Source organism: Dendrobates tinctorius, unplaced genomic scaffold, assembly GCF_039654945.1.
Source record: "Dendrobates tinctorius isolate UK_male_01 unplaced genomic scaffold, ASM3965494v1 ptg000016l, whole genome shotgun sequence".
Classification (NCBI taxonomy): Eukaryota; Metazoa; Chordata; class Amphibia; order Anura; family Dendrobatidae; genus Dendrobates; species Dendrobates tinctorius.
The window spans coordinates 43,189,065-43,209,303 of NW_027361684.1; the positions used below are offsets into that span (position 1 = coordinate 43,189,065).

At 45.9% G+C, this 20,239-nt stretch overlaps 1 protein-coding gene across 1 annotated transcript; it reads left to right on the forward strand.

The window, feature by feature from the left end:
* The first annotated feature begins 1,731 nt into the window (after positions 1 to 1,731).
* VPS37D (VPS37D subunit of ESCRT-I) lies at positions 1,732 to 19,899 on the forward strand. Its single transcript, XM_073565757.1, has 4 exons — positions 1,732 to 2,154; positions 7,665 to 7,836; positions 16,239 to 16,321; positions 17,390 to 19,899. Exons 1-4 carry the CDS (start codon positions 1,900 to 1,902, stop codon positions 18,185 to 18,187), a joined length of 1,308 nt encoding a protein of 435 aa, XP_073421858.1. The 5' UTR covers positions 1,732 to 1,899; the 3' UTR covers positions 18,188 to 19,899.
* Positions 19,900 to 20,239: the final 340 nt, after the last annotated feature.

Below are 20,239 nucleotides of genomic sequence, written 5' to 3' on the forward strand. Positions count from 1 at the left end.
CGAGCAGCGTGCGCACTGACACTGGAGAACCCTGGCAGCGAGCAGTGTGCGCACTGACACTGGAGAACCCTGGCAGCGAGCAGTGTGCGCACTGACACTGGAGAACCCTGGCAGCGAGCAGTGTGCGCACTGACACTGGAGAACCCTGGCAGCGAGCAGTGTGCGCACTGACACTGGAGAACCCTGGCAGCGAGCAGTGTGTGCACTGACACTGGAGAACCCTGGCAGCGAGCAGTGTGCGCACAGACACTGGAGAATCCTGGCAGCGAGCAGTGTGCGCACTGACACTGGAGAACCCTGGCAGCGAGCAGTGTGCGCACTGACACTGGAGAACCCTGGCAGTGAGCAGCGTGCGCGGTGACACTGGAGAATCCTGGCAGCGAGCAGTGTGCGCACTGACACTGGAGAACCCTGGCAGCGAGCAGTGTGCGCACTGACACTGGAGAACCCTGGCAGCGAGCAGTGTGCGCACTGACACTGGAGAACCCTGGCAGCGAGCAGTGTGCGCACTGACACTGGAGAACCCTGGCAGCGAGCAGTGTGCGCACAGACACTGGAGAATCCTGGCAGCGAGCAGTGTGCGCACTGACACTGGAGAACCCTGGCAGCGAGCAGTGTGCGCACTGACACTGGAGAACCCTGGCAGCGAGCAGTGTGCGCACTGACACTGGAGAACCCTGGCAGTGAGCAGCGTGCGCACTGACACTGGAGAACCCTGGCAGCGAGCAGCGTGCGCACTGACACTGGAGAACCCTGGCAGCGAGCAGTGTGCGCACTGACACTGGAGAACCCTGGCAGCGAGCAGTGTGCGCACTGACACTGGAGAACCCTGGCAGTGAGCAGTGTGCGCACTGACACTGGAGAACCCTGGCAGCGAGCAGTGTGCGCACTGACACTGGAGAACCCTGGCAGCGAGCAGTGTGCGCACTGACACTGGAGAACCCTGGCAGCGAGCAGTGTGCGCACTGACACTGGAGAACCCTGGCAGCGAGCAGTGTGTGCACTGACACTGGAGAACCCTGGCAGCGAGCAGTGTGCGCACAGACACTGGAGAATCCTGGCAGCGAGCAGTGTGCGCACTGACACTGGAGAACCCTGGCAGCGAGCAGTGTGCGCACTGACACTGGAGAACCCTGGCAGCGAGCAGTGTGCGCACTGACACTGGAGAACCCTGGCAGCGAGCAGTGTGCGCACTGACACTGGAGAACCCTGGCAGAGAGCAGTATGCGCACAGACACTGGAGAACCCTGGCAGCGAGCAGCGTGCGCGGTGAGGACTCACATAGAGACTGCAGACTTGTTGTTTTAGGCCGGACAACCCATTTAATGGAACAGAGATGTCGGTTTCAGCTGGATTACCTTTCTTTTTTTTTATTTCCAAGTGCTTTTCTTTATTTGGGGACATATTTCAGCTTTGTGATTTTGCTGGCTGTTAATGTTGTTATTATAATAAAAGCCATTTACTTTCCCAGTAAAGCATAAGCTAATAATCATGGAGTATCCGATCCACGATGCTCGGGTGCTACAAGTGACCTGCTGCCATGTCTGTACAATGGCTGGCAGAGGGGAATCCCTCACATGGTGCTCAGCTCTCCACTGAAAGTTCCCAGGCCAGCTAGTTGCTATGTAGAGCTCGGTGAGTGCCTATGAGCGGGCACTGCTGCGCACATGTGACTGTACACAGGAAGGGGCCTGGATATATATATTTCTTTCTGTGCAGGGCTGGGGTATATTTAGCTCTGTGTATAGGCAGACACAGCTCCAGGCGGCAGCTATTACACTGCGAGCTGGACACATAGAGAAGACTCCGGGCGCCCTCTGGTGGCCGCTCCGGGTATTGCGCCCCCCGCTGCAGACTGCGGGGACCGCGGGATTGAGAGTGGACCCGGAGCCCGGCAGCATGAACCCGGGGAGCCGCTCCCATCCGTCCCCGGAGCACGATAACGCCAAGCCGGGCGTCACCCGCCCCCACCTGTCCTCGGAGCCAGGCAGCTCGAAGCCCGCCGCCCGTACTGATCCTTCCCCGGAGGCCGGCGGCAGCAGCAGCGGCGGCTCCAGCCCATCGGACCGATTCGCGGTGCTGAGCACCGAGCAGCTCCGGCAGCTTCTGCAGGACGAGGGCAAGCTGCAGCGCATCGTCCGCCTGAGCGAGCAGGTAGTGGGGCTGCTGTGTGCATCCATCACCTGCAGACCCTGCCTGTTGAGCCTCCCCGGCCCCGTGCGGCCGCCCGCTCCCCTGCACAGCCCCCGCGCCAGGGGTGCAGGCACCGGGAGGGCAGCGAGCGGGCACCTCCATGGAGGCGTGGGCACCGGATGGCAGAGCGCTGCTTGCTCTAGGCCCCGTGTTTTCCAGGCAGGAGCTATCACCTGCAATCACGGCATTGTCATTGTTCTGAGGAGCAGCAGACATGGTGCCCACAGCCGTGCCCGGCCATACACTGGGTGTAGACGGAGGATGTGCCAGGCCTGCATCACTGCCCTCCTTGTGTGTGTGGCTTCTCTGCCCAGACTAGGCCTGGACCACCCACACCTGGCTCTGGGAACCTGTAGCGCCTTTGTGCGGAGGCCGGGGTGTATGTGCTGGTCACGCACCCCACACTGCCCAGAGGGACACGCTTTGTATGGGGAGCTGAGCCTTTTTTGGTCTGTTCTTTGCGTCTCCCTCCCCTTACATCTTTCCTTTGTTCCCCTTTCTCTCCTCCTCATTTTTGTCCTCTGTGTTTCCCCGTGTTTGGTGGGTTACACACGTCACCCTTCCCTTGTGTCTTTTATGTCTGTCGCTTCGTCTGTGTGGTCGGTGTGTATTCCTGCCTTGTGTGATTTCTGGCTGCCGGCCATAGACGTCACAATAATCAGTGACCATAAGATCAGTGGGGTTTGGCCGGGGTTCTGAACAGTGGGAATTTGGCAGCGGTCCGTCTTCCACGTGTTCCTTTCATGTTACTCTGTGCTCTGATAGACACTGGCACTAGGTGCAGCAATGTGAGTGGCACTTACAGCAGTAGGAACAGTTCAAAGTATCCTCCAAGAACTCTCTCTGTCCCTTTACCAGGTAACGTCCCAGTACGGGAACACTAGTCAGGGCTCAAACGTCTTCCACCAGGATGACATTTATTTAAAGGAATGTTTCCTGGACCTTGGGAAAAGATTTGCTTCTTTAGGGAATGTTTTCTGGACCTTGAGACGAGATTTACTTCTTCAGGGTGGTTTCACACATCCAGATATTTCCGGTACTGGAAAAAACCGATCCCAGAGATGTCTGTGTGGCACACCTGTGCCGCATCAGTACCACGCTGACAGCCGCAGGGGAAGTAGCACTACGGTAAGGGCTGTTCCCCTGCATGTGGTGCTGAACTCGGCTGTCATTCTCTCCTGCTCTGCCGGCAACAGCGCGAGAAGGGAAGAATGAATGACAAAAAAAACATGGTGTCCCCCTTATTTTTTTTAACCAACCCGGCAAAACTAACAGGTGCGGTCTGCTATTCTCAGGTAAGGGGCCATGAATATGGGCCCCCCCAGCCTAAAAACAGCAGACCGCGGTTACCCAGAAAAGGCGCATCTAATAGATGCTCCTATTCTGGTGCTTTGTCAGGTTCTTCCCACTTGCCCTGTAGCGGTCGCAAGTGGGGTCATAAGGGGTTAATGTCACCTCTCTATTCTAAGGAGTCATTGAGTCCGGCTTAGTAATGGAGAGGTGTCAATAAGACACCTCTCCATTACTAATCCTATAGTAAGAAAAGGGTTAATTAAACACACACACATTAAGAATAAAGTATTTTAATGAAATAATAATCCACACATTTTTCCCATCGTTATTACACTGCTAATCCTATCTGGAAGCCATTGATCACCTGTAAAAAAATTTAAAAAAACAACCAACAATATACCAGACCTGTCCGGCACTTACTGTAGCGCTACTTCCCCTGCGGCCGTTCGTGCTCACGGGGGACAGTGTACTCTGTTGTCCGTTTGCACGTGTTGCGGGCCGTGTGTGATAAAACGGACGTGTCTCCGTGTTTTGCACACGGATGCACGGTCCGTGAAAACACGCTGACTTCTGCACAGACCCATTCATTTGAATGTGTCTACGTGTGTCAGTGTCTCCAGTACGTGAGAAAACTGTCACTACACGTACCGGGGCCACTGACGTGTGAAACTGCCCTTAGGGGATGGTTTCTGGACCTTGAGACAGGATTTACTTCTTTAGGGAATGTTTCCTGGAGCTTGGGACCACACATGACCTATTCGGTGGCAGAAAAAGAGCATGTTTATATATAATATGTATAGTATATATTTTTTAATACATTTTCAAATGGTCTAAACTGATATCACATTTACATTAGTTTTGTCAGTCACCCTCTGACCTCAATAAAAAAAAAAGCACTGTGATAAATCCCATAAAGAATGGGACCATGACTGAGGCACGTCAGCATAAAATGACAATTCTGTCAGAATCAGTTTTTATTAAAAAGAAATGTACGGTATATATACAACAATACTGAGGTTGAGCTGACCCTTCTACTGCTTATTAGGAACCCTAACGTTTCCTAAGAATGCAGAGTTGCAAAACATAGTTTTGTAATTCTTAGGCTCTGTTCACATTGGCGTCATTCTGCTTCCATGTCAGACTCCAGCAGCTCCCAGCAATGGCGCAGGTTTCTCTCATAGGGCAAATAAGTGCTGCGTTGTTTTATCCCATATTTTCAACATAATCTGTTACGGAGCTTTTAAACAGATCCTGAAATAATCTCTACGTCCGATCGGTAAGGGAATGTTCACACGTCTGCTTGGCTGCAGAACTTTCCAAGACTCCGAGTCACAAAATATCCAACTAGATCCAACTTTTTGTGACTTGCTTGCTACGATCACAACACCTTGAGGGTCACAATGTGAACCCATTCACTTGCATCATGCTGCGATATAGCAGCGGGATACAGTGATTTTTGGCTATGTGACCTGTGGGTTGCAGTCAGTGTGCGGTGGCCAAAGTTGCTGTGTAGCCCCAGCCTAAATGTGAAAATTGAATTAGAGTTCTCTATGATTTTTTTCCCCTTCCTTGTAAAATATCCTTATGAGAGTTGATGTAAATGAATGTTCATGACTTGGACCATCGTCCACATCCATAATCTGTGATCGCTGGACAGGAGCCCTGAGAACCACCTCCAACCTGACTGGCCATCAAATCTAAAGAAGAGCTGCAGATGCCGGGAATTAGGACGCGGTTCTCAGTGCTCCCGTCCATCAATCACATATCACTGATGTGGCCGATGGAGCAGACCCTGCGAATCGATTCATAATATCTCAAATCCCTAAATAATTGGTATCGCAGACCAGAGACTCATTAATGAAGGGGGAACACTTGGCATTTAGAAATCTAGCCCCAGTTTGGATCTCCAGGGGATGAATATGGGCAATAAAGCTGGCCACATTAATCTAAAGGTTAACATGACTTTTTTGTTGGTCTTCAATGAGAACTTATAAGGACATCATTGGAAAACAACACGGGAAACATGAGTGACCCCTGCAAACTTCTTGATGCATTGACTGACTACATGGCACCTGACATGTCCCTAGATGTGCCTAAAAACAGAATAATAGTAATTGTCAAAAATATATACAAAGCCTTAAGCTAAAGTCGGATTTCATACAAATATGTGTATGGTGCTTGTATAATGTTTGCTATAAGTGTGTAATATGATACTGAGAACAATAATAGTAATGTCAATATCGAGCTCAATGTGGTAGTCACTCTCTCCCGATCCCGGCCCTGAATGTGTATCTGGATGTCAGGGTTCAGCGTCATGGTAATGAAAAACTTGAAGTTCTGCCTCAGAGTTTTGTGCGGATTCCGTTAGGTCTCTATTATTGGAGGAGTCACATGTACCTTCCCAAACTTCTGGGTGGGTTGGCAAGTACCCCCTAATCCTGTATCTAAATGGCCTGGCCAAGGCAGTGTGGCCTGTTTGTTCCTTTCAGCCCTAGTTAGGCCTCTGGTGTACATATAACAGGCTTTCATATTGACAAGGGGTTTCATGAAAGATCAAAAACTTTGCTGTCACCTAATCAAAAGAAGAGCGAAGAGCCATGGATACCGGGGTAAGAGGCATTTCTTGGGGCCCATGTGTATTGGCCACATATTACTGACCTAGCTGCTGGACAGGGATTGATTGACATCTTCCTATCACATTTCTCCTTGTTTATCTCTGGAACCCCCACCGAGTCAGAAGACAAGGCTGTAATATGTGTAGCCAGTGTCCTTGGGACATCCAGAGACTGTACTTGACTATCTCCGGCAGTCCCATAGATGGAATATGGCCATTGATATATATAATATAGTGCGGCATTTCAGACAACCTCTTGACATCATCAGGTGGTCCCAGTGGTAGGCCCCAGTGATCAGCAAGTTCTCACCTGTCCTGTGGACTCTTCCATTGTTGGAAATAAAGCTGGCCATACATATTAGATAGCTGTCGATCGAACAAGACTCTCCCGTACACAGGAGTGCTCGTTCGGTCAAGCATGTATGTGTTTTCTATGAGAAGACCGCCAACTAACACGTTGGCCAGCGGCTTATCTCTTGGAGAAAAATGGAATCGGCAGTCCGAAATCGGACATGCGCGATTGAAATCTCTCCAGACCATCAGTCACCCGGCGGTTCCTCCCGTCAGCCAAATCCTCCAATAGCTGCATGTTCAGCCGACATTAGTCTGAAATATATGAGGGAGGGAGGGCCTTATTTCTTTACTACTCAATTCAGAAAATGGCTCAAATCAAGAAAAATGAGTGTGTTGGATCATAAATATAATTTTTCTTTCAGATGATCTATTTAGTCAGTAACACAAAAAAGGCTTTGTATCAAACTTTCGTATTTGCTTCTTGGTTGTCACCATATTTAGTTTTCAGATCTTTATGTCAGTGACCAAATTCACCCTATAGGTGCCCATACATTTCAATATCTCTCAGCCAAATGCCTATTAAGCTATTTTTCTGGAACAGCTCTCCCTCACTCAAATGCATTTTCACTTAGGCCAAGTGGACTTGTCTTTTAGTGGGTCACGGAGATAACTAGGAGGCCCTCCGACACGTCAGACTCTACCACTGAAATCTGTTGGTTTGACTAACTCTAACGTGTTCGTGCATCTTAAGACGAGTTCTCCACCGTAAGGCCTGTTTCACACATCCGGATCCTTTTTTTTTCCCCATTGACTTTCATTATCGGCGGATCTTGACGGTCCGTTTTTTTACGGATCCACCAACATTTTGGCGTCCGCTGACATGACAGGACGGACAATGCAACGTTTTTTGGCTGGCCGGATCCTCATTTGTCACTGCACATTCTTTCTCTCTCTCTCCCCCCCCGGGCATGGTTTCCTTTAAATTTCTCCCGTCACTGGATCCGTCAAAGCAACGGTCCGGTAGCACATGTTGCTTCCAAAACAGTTGAGGATCCGTGTCCCGCCATTTTCGCGGATTGCAACTGAAGCAAAAAACATATGTGAGAAACAGGCCTAACCTGTAGTGGAATTCTACATGGTCACAGTTCTTAAAATTGTTGCAGTTACCAAATATTTAAACATAGTTGGTCATGTATCGCGAAACTTATTTCATCTCATTTCAGTTTTGTGCTTCTGTGTCTGTTACCATATCTCTGTCTTTCTCCCGTAGGCGCAGTCTCTCCAGGAGGAGAGAAGAACCTCTTTGGCCTCTAACTTTGAGCTTGCTCAGAAAAACTTGTCCCTTCGCCCACGACTGGAGACGGGAAAAGCCAACCTGGCAATCAAGTACCAGCTGTTGCGCGAGACGTGTGCATCTTGTCGTGGGAAACTACGAAAAATCCGTGAGTGCTGTTCTATCAGTGCGTCCTTGTGCCAGACTGATCTGCCAATTAGAATGATTTCCCTCATGAGATAGTGATGCTGTTCATTTCTTCTAATATTTTAATGAATCCAAAGACGAAGAAAATTTTTTTTTACATTTCTTCTGACTTACCTGAATATTGCAAAAGTTTTCTATATTTTTTTGGGGTTGTGTTCGATACTTTTGCTTCCTACTACAGTAGTCCCAGGTAGGGATGGTCTTATCTTTTCCATTATGTCCAATTTAGGCTAAAATCAGCAAAACCCATTGCCTGAGGCTGCCACATTCTCAATCTACTTTTAGAATTAATCGCCTGGGTCCCCACACTTGGTTGCTGACCGATACAGCCTTGCTTCCTATGCTGACATTCCGTACCAAGTGACCGCTGCTGGCAGTCACAGGCTGCAGTGGTCCCATAGATGAGAGGTCTTCACAGGAGGCTGGGTTATAGCGTGACCAACATGAGACGAGCCAACGGAATCACAGAAGCACAATGCAAAGTGAAGATTGTTTTTTTTTTTTTTTATTATTTTACTTTGCTCTATTCGCAGCAAGAAATTTGAAGACAAATCCTGTCTGAAATGTGGATTTGTAGCGGTTTCCTTGTGCGTTCTTGTGGAAAACATCTGTCCCATGTGAATATACCCTTAGGCCTCGATTCATCATTTGTGTTTTCTTCAAATATTTTTTTTGTCTTGTTTTTCTTTTTACGCTGGTGGATTATGTGACCATTTCCTGGAATGGGGCACACAACATTTGATGAATTGGCGCAGATATAAAAAAAAAAAAAAAGCTTATTCTTTTTGGCTATTTTACACCTTCTTAGAATAAAAAAAGAATGTTAGACATATTTTGTACTCCACTAGGGTACTAGAGTAAAATTGCACGAAGTTTTTTGTTACATTTCAAAAAGTTACAAATGATAAATCAGGATTAAACACCTGGATAACCCAAACTATGCCCATAATGCTGAACTGATGACACCAAGGAGAACCATATTTACTTGAGGCGGGGGAGGCGCAATATCAATGATGAATTAACCCCTTAGTGTTTAGAGTGTAGCGTGGGTTGAAGCGTGTACATATGTTGTACTAAATTGGGAGTTTACTAATTCAAGAGGCTCTCCAGTTGAAAATAGTTATCACCCACTGACATTTTAGATGATAACTTATTGATCAGTCTGGGTTTGACAGCAGGCCCTTTTTTTCAGGAGCGCCGTAGAGCATGAATGGAGCAGTGGTTGGGCATGTGCATTGCTACTCCATTGTAACGTAATTTTCAAAGTACTGTAGTGGAGCATTGAGTCATATAATATATCAATTTACTCTAATTTAATCTAACACTGTGGAACATCCAGCACTGTTCCCTATGGCCAAAGTCACAACATAAGATTACAGTATTTTTCGGACCATAAAACGCACCGGACCATATGACGCACCTAGGTTTTAAAGGCGGAAAATGGGGAAAACATTTTTGAATCTGTCATCAGGATCAGGTATGTTAAACTAAATGCATGGGCATAAAGACGATGTCCTACTGGTTTAATAGGTACCTTCACTGTAAAAATCCGTAGCCTGGTTGTTTGGGCCTATGGAGCGGCACTTTGGGTAGGGGTTTTTGGCTTTGCTTCTGCTCCTCAGCTGTCTCTGGTGGCAGTATATTGTTACAGTTTTAAATTTCGCGCCAGCACAGTCCTAGCTGCGGGCGGCGCTTGTGCTTGTTCACCTTTGTAGTAGTCTTCAGTAAAATGGTTCCGGAGGTGGCGCTTGCGCAGATTGAGATCTCGGCTTGTCATTGAGGTTAGATCTAAATCTGCTCATGGGACAACACTGGTGCCATTTTCCTGAAGGGCTCCGCTACTGCCTCCCTTGCTTCGTACCACCGGGACACCTCCTCTTCCCAGCCCAGGGTTCGCAGCATCGCCCCACTCCTGCGCCACTGCCAGCTTCCAGGCGACCCTGCTACTGCCTCCTGTGACCCCCAATGAACCGCCATTGCCTCGACTAGAAGACGCACCCCAATTTTCTCCCAAACTTAGAGGGAATAAAGTGTGTCTTATAGTCCGAATAATGCGGTACATGTTTTGTGTGGATTCCACAATGTCTGTGTCCTCTTCCAGCTCTTTCTCCCTGCCTGTGCACATTCCTAGTCACTCTAAACTTGCAGATCACAGCCATAACATCAGTCTTCAGATCTCACTGCAGAGTTGCCGGCTGAATGGTTCAAAGCACAGACAGGAAATCTCTGCCCTGTACCATGCACATACTGTAGCAAGAAGTAACGAACCAGAGGTCACATCACCACATGTGACAGCTCAGGCACAGAGCAGAATTGTAGCAGCAAGTGGATTCTGAATGTTCTTCATTTAATAGACTTTACAATGCTTTCATAATCTGTGTGCCCAGAAAACCCCTTTTAACATAATCTAGTGTACAAGACAACCCCAGTTATCTCATGCTAGTGCAAAAGCGCCTCTCTTCCTGATTTGGTCCCACTATGTAAGTTCTATACAATACTATGTACTAAATTTATGGTGTAATAAAACTTTCTCTGATGGTTACAAGTGGGGCTTCAGGAGCAGGACCCGCAGCGGTCACATTATCGTGACGATAGGGTTTTTCTCTGGGCCCCGTTACACGCTTCAATGTCCCAGCGATCCCACCAACGATCCGACGTGGATGGGATCACTGGGACATAGTTAGCTGATCGCTGGTGAGCTGTCACATAGGCAGACTCACCAGCGATCAGGACCAGGGAGCACGCTGGTATCCAGGGTAAACAGCGGGTATCTAAGGGCCGCGCAGCGCTTAGTTACCTGCTATTTACCCTGGATACCAGCTCCCATCGTCTGCTGTATGGCGCTGGGAGCTCACTGATCGTTGGTCTCTCGCTGTCACATGCAGTGATGTGTGCTGCCCAGCGGGAGACCAACGATAGATTTATGGCCCAGTCCATTAGGCAACGATTAACCATCAGCCAAATGATCGTTGCTACGTGTCACACGCAACGATGTCATTTCGACATCACTGCAACGTCACCAAACTGGTGACGTTGCAACGATATCGTTCACAATATCGTTGCGTGTAACGGGGCCCTAAGAGATGTTGGTTGCCTATAGGTATAAGGATAGTATTTAGTGATCTTAAATATCGATGACTGTTGATCATTATGTCTACGGAGGCTAAAATGGTTATATTGACGACAATTTGTTCCATTACTTGTTAATCGTCATGCTTACTTTGGCTTCTTGATTGACAGAAATGTGGAAAGACAGAGGGAGATGATGCTTATGGCAACCAATCAGAGTTAAGCATTAGGAAACGTGCTAAGGAATCTGAATAGCCAATAGCGACTCCAAAAATAGTCCTCTTTTCCTTTGAGATGTTGGGGGGAGATTTGTCAAAAATGGTGCAAACGGAAATATTTATGCAGATGGGAATTCATTGGCATTCTGTAAAATTGGTTTATTTTGTAAAACCCATTACTCCAAACACCCCAATAATCAATTATACAATAACACTGGGTGGTTTAGGGGTTTGTTTTATCCAGACAATGAAGGCTCCAATATGTGTTACACTAAAGCCTGCCAAACCTGGAGATACTGATGGATGTACATATCGGGGGCTCGCCAACTCTCCCCCGTCATCATCTTGGAGATATGAATTGGGCAGTATAAATTTAGATGCCCTATCCTTCTGTTTTCCCGGCAGATAAGTCGTTGTCAGATGTATCTGCAAGAGGCTTTTTCTGCTTTCTCCTTAATGAGAAACCTTGAACATTCATCTATTTGTTGCAGCTTGAAACGATAGCGGTCCACTGAATAAACATTTTGTCCACAAGTATCCCATGCTGATTTCAAAATGGCTTTGGAATAGAGGCCGAAACGCGTCACCTCTTGATTGTACTCTATGGAATAAAGCACATAAATGAATGAAGTCAATGTCAACTTTGTTTTTAAGTTTGGGTTGCTTGTCATGAAACTTCTCAAATTGTAATATGCTGCGAGATATGTTGGTGCCCTATAAATCAAGATCTGTATGCTTATTATAATTGGGCACTTATTCGTGAGGTTGTAGGTCACACCCAGTAGTCAATGCTTTATACATTTTTAGGAGTAAAAATAGAGAAATGGCACAATGTGATAAAAAAAAACCCCACAAAAACATGCTCTATAAATGCTATTTCATGGGAAATGCAATATTTAGTGAAACGAATATATCAGATGTGGTGAGAGCCCGCCTTTAAAGCACCTCTCCAGCGTTTTTTTTTTTCTGGGCCGGAGTGGTGCTGCTAAACAAAGCAAAAGGGAGGGTACCACCATTATTAAAGGGAATCTGTCACCCCTTTTTTGAGATATCATATAATGATATTCAATTGTGTGTCACATAAGGATTCTCTTAGTGCTTTTGCTTCCCCCTGACCCCGCACCTTTCATGCATAAATACCTTTTTTATATCGGTTCAGATGTATGTAAGCTGCTGCTGTCCGGTCCGCTGGGCGTGGCTTATTCACCTGCTCCCCCCCTCCCTGTCTTGCTCTATGCATTTCTTCTTGTATAGAGCAAGACGGGGGGGGGGGGCAGGTGAATAAGCCCCGCCCATCGGACCAGACTCTGGCAGTTTACATACATCTGAACCGATATAAAAAAGGTATTTATGCATGAAAGGTGCGGGGTCAGGGGGAAGCAAAAGTACTAAGAGAATCCTTATATGACACACAATTGAATGATATCATTATATGATATCTCAAAAAAGGGGTGACAGATTCCCTTTAAAAGGATCACCGGTAGCATGTTAGAAAGAAGCACTAAGGCTACTTTCACACTAGCGTCGTGTGACGTACATCGCAATGCGTCGTTTTGGAGAAAAAACGCATCCTGCAAAGTTGCGTGCAGGATGCGTTTTTTCTCCATAGACTTGCATTAGCAACGCATTGCGACGTATGGCCACACGTCGCATCCATCGTGCGACGGATGCGTCGTGTTTTGGCGGCGGCGACGCACACAAAAACGTTACATGTAACGTTTTTTTGTGCGTCGTGTCCACCATTTTCGACCGCGCATGCGCGGCCGAAACTCCGCCCCCTCCTCCCTGGACATTACAATGGGGCAGCGGATGCGTTGAAAAACTGCATCCGCTGCCCCCCGTTGTGCAAATCTTTCACAACATGCGTCGGTATGTCGGCCTGACGCATTGCGACGGGCCCGTACCGACGCTAGTGTGAAAGTAGCCTAAGAGTAAAGAGGATAGAGGACATGCACAAACACAGGGATCACGATAGATAAGTCACAAAAATATTGATTTTTTTTTTTAACACACACCACTACAAAAACTAAAACTAGTTAAAAACATACCAAGCACAATAAGCCCATGATAAGGCTAAAAAACCTGCCCCTCGTTTCTCTATATCACAAAATCAAGCCTCACAAGATAAAGCCTCACACAGATTTAGTGAGATAGTACTCTATATAAACCCTCTGATGTGGGTGTGATTGTAAGTCACCAACCCGGGAAACTCTTTAACAAAGAACAGGCTATTCAACAAAGATAAGCAAATATCATAGGACAGGAAAATTCCGTGAATAAAAGATGGCAGTAATAATACAACATGGAAGATATGTTACAAGCCTGTAAGTTGAAGGAGAACCCTGTATGCCGAAGGACCCTTTACATCAGAGTGGTAGAGACCGGCAGAGGGTAGGGAGTAGAATTTCACAATGGGGTTAGTAATGGGGGCGTCTTATAGATGTTTCTTCATTACTAACCTCTGGACTTGATGTCACCTGACAATACAAAGGTGACATCAACCCCCCCAACTATCACCCCACTTACCACCACACCAGGGAAAGTGTGAAGAGCAAAGCTAAGTGGCAGAATTGGTGCATCTTATGGATGCGCCTTTTCTTGGGCGGCTGAGGGCTGATGTTTTAGTCTGGGAAGAGGCAAATATCCATGGCTCCTTCCTAGGCTATTAATATCAGCTGTTTGCATAGCCTTTGTTGTTACTCAGAAAATAATTTAGTATGTAAAAAAATACATGTACAGTAAGCTACACAAGCACTGTACTAATATATGTGACTGACCTTTTTATATCTCTCTTCAATGTTTATATCTGTATTCTATCTATTCTGAAGGGTCATGTTGTGATTTTACTGTGCGTGGCAGGTGAATTTCCAACTTTCCAAAGTTTGTGGGGGATACCACTTCTTTTTTTTTTTTTTTTCAAAAAGGAATGTATTTATTAAAAAAAAAACATGTTCAGTTAACTACACACACAAAGCATTATCTTTTAGTCTCTATCTCTTGGATGCTAGGTGTTAAAATTGGATTATACTCACATAACACTCGTCAGCCTTTTCTGGATTAAAATCAGAATGTTTCTTTTTCTTCACAGTTATGGCTAGGAGCCCTTACACATATACTTTACATCTGAATGTTGCCCCGACCTTCGGTTACAAGATTCGATCTCAGTAGGTTGTTTTCCAGCTTGTGTCCACGACAGGAGAGCCAATTCCTCTGCTAGCACATGCCCAGAGCAGTGAAGTGGGCCAGCTGCTTGTCCATTTCAGTAGCCAGCCCCCTCTCTCTGTATATCGGCTGTGACAGAGAGGGGACTGACTTAGCTACAGTCTTTTATTTGTCGGAATGAAAGAATTCTATTAAACCTAATCTGTGCATTAATATAACAAAAATGTGTTTGAAACCCAACTACAGAAATCACCTCTAGACCATTACCATTCTTTATTTCTAATGGACCATTTAGACAACCGCCAATCAGCTATGTACAGTCCAATTGACAGTTCTTTTAAATGTGTTGTCTCAAGTTTTTATGTGGTTAAAATTGCAAAGTGCGTGTAAGAGCAAACAATGGCGCAACCATGCTGCTGGTGTGGACTGTCAATCTTCAGGAAACGCACTGCCCCTGTGGAGCAGGAAGATGGGAGGCAAAGGGATTGTGCGTTCTTGGAGAAAAAAAAAAAAGTTGCGACAACCCCTTAAAGGTAAGTTCACACTGGGCATTTTTGTTGCTTTTTTTTTCTGCAGCAAAACCTGATTTCTTGGCAGGAAAGATGCTGTGGCAAAAAACACAGGTTTAGGTGCAGTTTTGCTGCGTTTTTTCAACACGCATTCAAGCCAATGGGTGAAAAACACTGCAAAAACGCTGAAAGAAGTGACATACTCTATTTCCAAAAAAAGCAGCAAAGTACAAAATCTTGATGACCTGATGACACAAAAAAACAATATGTGTGCAGGTGATTTCTGAAATCTCATAGGGTTTTCTGACAGTGGAAAAAGCAGCTGAAAATTAGCATAAAAAAAACAGTGCAAGAAAGCGCAGCAAAAACGCCCAGTGTGAACTCACCCTTATGGCCTGTTTGGACTGACTGACCAAAATTCTGTACACAGAGACTGACTGTTAATTACCTGTGTACCCAACACTGGATAAGAAGAAAGATTGTCATTAAATTCACAGTGAATGAGCGGTTTTCTCGTTTGTCAGGTGACTCCAGGCATGTCTGGGCTGCATTCACACCTTATGTCTGTAATGCATTACTTTGCCACACTGACCTGCCGCAATTTTAAAAACTCCAAGCCAAAAAAGAACTATCTGGTTGCAAAGTGTGAACTCAGCCTTACACAAGCCGAATCGGAGAACGAACGTTCTCAGGGCAGGTGCAGACGAGCGTATAGTCTCTCATTTGAGAGAATTGGACTGATTGTGCAAATCACAGTGTGATCATCAGAGTGTGATCCGATTCTTTTAGATGAGGAGAGGACAGAGAGAAAAAATTCTTCATCTCCATTCTCTATATCCCTGGAAAATCGGACTGCTTTCGGATGTCATCCGAGTGCAGTCTGATGATTTCCATGGACTCATTGACTTGCATGGCTGAGTGTGATCCGAATATTCGATCAAACTCTGACTTGCAGCAATTGTATCCTTGGACCGATCTAAAACATTGAAAAAAAAAAAAAAGCAATCATGTGCACGAACTCATAGAATAAGTGCGATCTAGTGTTTTATTGGGCTGCCTTCGGACCCGGCGGTGTGAGCAAGCCCTAACAAACACTCATTTACAGGTATCAGCTTGTCTTAACAAACCAAAAGGGAAGGCAAGGACTTAGCATTGACTGATGCAACGGAGTACGACTTGAATGCATCAACGTTCTGTGAAAATAGGCAAAATACTATGTGCCATTCTGTTTTGTCATTTTTGTTTTGATTGTGAATAAGATGCAATTAAAAAAACGGGTAGTTCAGTAAACGCATGACATTTCCTTCTAGTTCCACCTTCTGAGTTTACATGTTGTAGTGATTGATGTGGAGGTTTTGTACGGTCGGTCGTTACAGTGACGCTAATCCTGTCTTTGTCTTTTGTAGAGTGCCTCTTGCAGGAATGTAATCCACATGTTGCACTCAGTCACCTGCAGGAGGAGCTGCAGAGCACCGAGGCAGAATGTGAGGTCAGTGTTACTGATTCCTACTTGTCAAGCACTAATTGCCCAAAAGCAATAAGCAGTCATAGAATATATCATGTTAGCGTGAAGGCTGGTCAGATGAACTAGAGTAAACCGAGAAGTAGTAAAATAATTTCTGCAAATTTACCGGGATGATGCCGGGCAGAAGGATGGCCCATATACAACCGCAAACGGACATGTCCTGCAGAAGACCAGGAATCGGTCATGTAGCAAGATAATCGTAGAATTGTATATTGGGCTTTGTTAGCAGAACATGACCGCACCGTCATCACTGGAGCTTTCCCATCACACAGTATATTGGCCTCTATAACAACATTTACCACCTATCACCTGATCACAGAATCGGTTATAAATATCTGATAATTGGGGTCTATGGAAAACAGCCAAATACAGGGCTCCGCTGTTCGGTCAGCGTAGAAAGGTGCAGGCCTGACCCCCGTTCTAGCAATCGTTGGGGGTCCCAGGGGTCTGAAATGTAGTACCTGTTCTGTGGGCAAGTGGTAAATGTCAATAGTGGGTAAATCCCTATCAAGGAACACTCCAGCCAGAGTTTAGTGCAGGGCCTGAGGGGCTGATATAGAGACCCAATGAATCCCAACGACAGACCTGTGCACCCCCCATGCCCTGCGCGAGACATAACTCATTGTATTAGTTTTAGGCATTTCAGTAACTGTCGAAGTTCTACATTATTTTATCCATTTATGTACTGAAGCATTACTACAGTGTTATACACCTTTTTATGATTTGTGAGAAGTGACAATAAAGGTTATTCTTATAAAACTTTGGAAGTTTTCAATCAAATAAAAGATGAACTGGTCCTTGTCCCGTTGAACATCTACATCTAACGCAATCTTTTTCTCTCTTTTTTTTTTTTTAACCTTTTCCCCCTAATGGTCCCTTTTCCACATATTCATTATTACTCCCCTTTGTATATGTCATTGTTTCTCACACCATTGCTCTTCGATCTTTGCTGGCTGAAATGATTTCATTACACTGTCATGTTCTTGCCGTGCCTGTCTTTACATCTGTGACATCTCACTCCCCCAACACTAGGCCCTCTCTCAGTTGTTCCTGGAGGGCTCCCTCCCTCTCCTTGTGTTCCTGGATTCTTACCATTTGCTACGGGCTCAATGTCACATCCGCAGGATCCAGAATGAGAAGCTGCTTGAGCTTCTGGGAGAGACTCTTGAACAGGACACAACCCCCCAAAACCAAGAACTGCCTCCCGACCGGGAATTGCCCCCTCAACAACCCACCAAACTACCCTCTGACCAGAACCTGGCCCCAAAGCTTCAGGAACTTCCCCCACAATCCAGAAAACTGCCCCCTAAGCAGGCCTTGCCTGTCCCTCAACCCACCAAAATGCCCCCAAACCGGGATCCTCAAATGAAGCCTCGTGAAGTGGCACCTGGGGGCAAACAGCCTTCTCGACCTCGAGAACTGCCCATCCAAACCAGCAAAATGCCGCCTGAAAGGAAACTGCCTTCCAACCCCAAGGAGAAACCCCACAATCCCAGAGATCAAACCCCTCAGGCCAGTGTTCAACCAATCCCATCCCCTGCTGCTCCTTCACAGATGCCCCCTGCTGTATTCCGCCTGCCTCCTCTGCCATGTGGGATGGCGCCTGCATTGTTGATCCCCGCTGAGGTGCTGTCTCCTTTTCAGGGTCCATCTGCCCAGTCCCCAGGATGTGGTGGCTCGCCTTTGGGGTGCAACAGCGGTCAACAACAGCAGCCACCACGGGCTCCTCTGCGATTTATTGCTCGAATCTACTTCCTGAGCACTCGGCACCTAAGGGTGCTGTCCAGAGCCCAGCGGCAGCAGCAGCAGCAACACCCTCCGAAGCGATAAGTGAGGAGCTGCCGGCGGACAAGGGAGCGGGGCAATTTATGGGACGGGGGACAGGGTAGTTGTCTGTGAGTCTGCGTATGACTGTGTGCGTCTTTCGGCAGACATTGTTTCTTTGTGGAAGCAGGACGTTTGGCTATTTTCAGTCTGAATGGTGCATGTATGTGGAAGCTGGTTCCATGTCAGCTTCTTGGGTGACTGAAAGAAGTGAGGGCGGCACGCGTCTGTCCCGTGGATGCAGTGTGTATTCAGTACTTCCCCCCCCCCCCCCTTTCCGGTTGTTTACTGTCCGTTAATAAATGCAGCGTGGGTGTGTAGGGTCACGGTGTGTGCTGCGCCTGGCTGTGACCCGGGAAAGGATGCGCAAGGGTTAAACGGCGTGAGGGAGAGTTATGAAACTGCTTTTAAAAAAAACAAACTGGTTTTGTTGCTTACAGCAACCAATCACTGTGCAGCTTTCAATTTATATTCTACCCTTGAAAATTGAAAGCTGCACTCTGATTGGGCAACAGAGACCTTATCCTTTTTGTCAGTTTCCTAAATCTGCCTTTTTTATGTGTTGTCTGGATTAAGAGAAGGTGCTGCCTACATGTGTGTATGGTGTACAGTCCAGGGTGCGTACATGGATAAATATTCCATTTGTTCTCATTTATTCAAGTGGTTACGATTGCTATTTATATAAAAGTGGCCCTGACATATAGAGAACTTGGGGGGGGGGGAGGGAGGGGCCACAGAAATACAAAAATTTATAGATTGGATTTTTCCGGTTATTAACAAATAGACTGAAAGTTATGGTGCATCCTTATCAAGTGCCCTCTCTCTGCACGGTTTCCTGCGGAGAATGTAATCAAGAATCGCGGCACAATTGTGTCTATACATGACTCCACCTGGTGGCCAACCGAGGTCACTGCAGACACTAAAACAGTAGTAATCTCAAGATCATGCTGTAAGAATGCTTTATAATGTGATTCTTTTTACAGCAGGTTTCTGAAATTATATTGCATAATAGTTGCAACAAAAAAAAAAAAAAATACTGTATTTTTTATTTATTTCTGTTTATAATTGTTGGTGATATTGTGGTTTGTTGCACATTTTTTATGCATTATGTCTACCCTAACAGTGTCTATTGAACATGGTGGTGGAATGCCAGCTGTTCTTTAGTTATACAGAATCCCCCTTTCCAAATGCTTCTTGTAGGTCATGAGTTTGCATATTCTTCATTTAATTTATTTGGGGAGTCATTGACTCACAACTTTAGTATTAGTTTGAAACTAATACCACCCAAAACTTTTTTTTTTTTTTTTGCCTGAGATGACCCAAGCTGCCCTGAGAGTTTCCAGTGATTGATCGGTGCAGGTAATGCATTTATACCATTGGAAGGAATCGGGGGGGGGGGGGGGAATGGGCATTGACGACAAAGATATCTGTTTGCAAAAATTCCCATTTTACTAGCAGAAGGACCGGATGGATTATTATACCATTGGACCAAAGATTAGCAACGTCTATTATTTATTTATTTATTTTTTTCTGTTCATGATAACAATAAATGGTTCCATTTTGTGCACTGAAAACATATCAACTAATGTGAGTGATACGTTCATTGACTAGTGCAATTCTCGATAGATTTGTTTAGTATTCAGAAATATGCTGGGGTCATACAGATCTTTAATTACTATTAGCAACTTTTTATATTAAATGCGATTTCCTCTCCTGTTCTTTCTTGTTGATACCATTCATTTCTTTGTTCTAATTTAGCTATAACTTGTGTATTCCGGTCTTGGAAAATACATTTGTCTTTTGTATAATGAAAAGTTTATACAATTTTTTTTTTTTTTTTTTTCCTGCAAAAGATCTCCGTCTGCAGTCAGCGTGAACCATCAGCTCTGGTCATGCGAGGGCTATAATCAAATGGCAGCAAGTAGAGATCTTGAAGAATTGATTCCGAAACGATGCTGGGAAATTGTATAAGTTTCATTATCTAATGGATGACTTTTATTGAAAGGGAATCTGTCACCAGGTTTTTGCCACCTAATCTGAGAACAACACAGTGTAGAG

What these genes read in the sequence shown, in the direction of transcription:
- VPS37D (XM_073565757.1), top strand. Translation starts at nt 1,900, where the DNA reads ATGAACCCGGGGAGCCGCTCCCATCCGTCCCCGGAGCACGATAACGCC. An exon ending in TCGTCCGCCTGAGCGAGCAG is followed by an intron (nt 2,155 to 7,664) that starts GTAGTGGGGCTG and finishes TTTCTCCCGTAG; the next exon opens with GCGCAGTCTCTCCAGGAGGA. An exon ending in TGGGAAACTACGAAAAATCC is followed by an intron (nt 7,837 to 16,238) that starts GTGAGTGCTGTT and finishes TGTCTTTTGTAG; the next exon opens with AGTGCCTCTTGCAGGAATGT.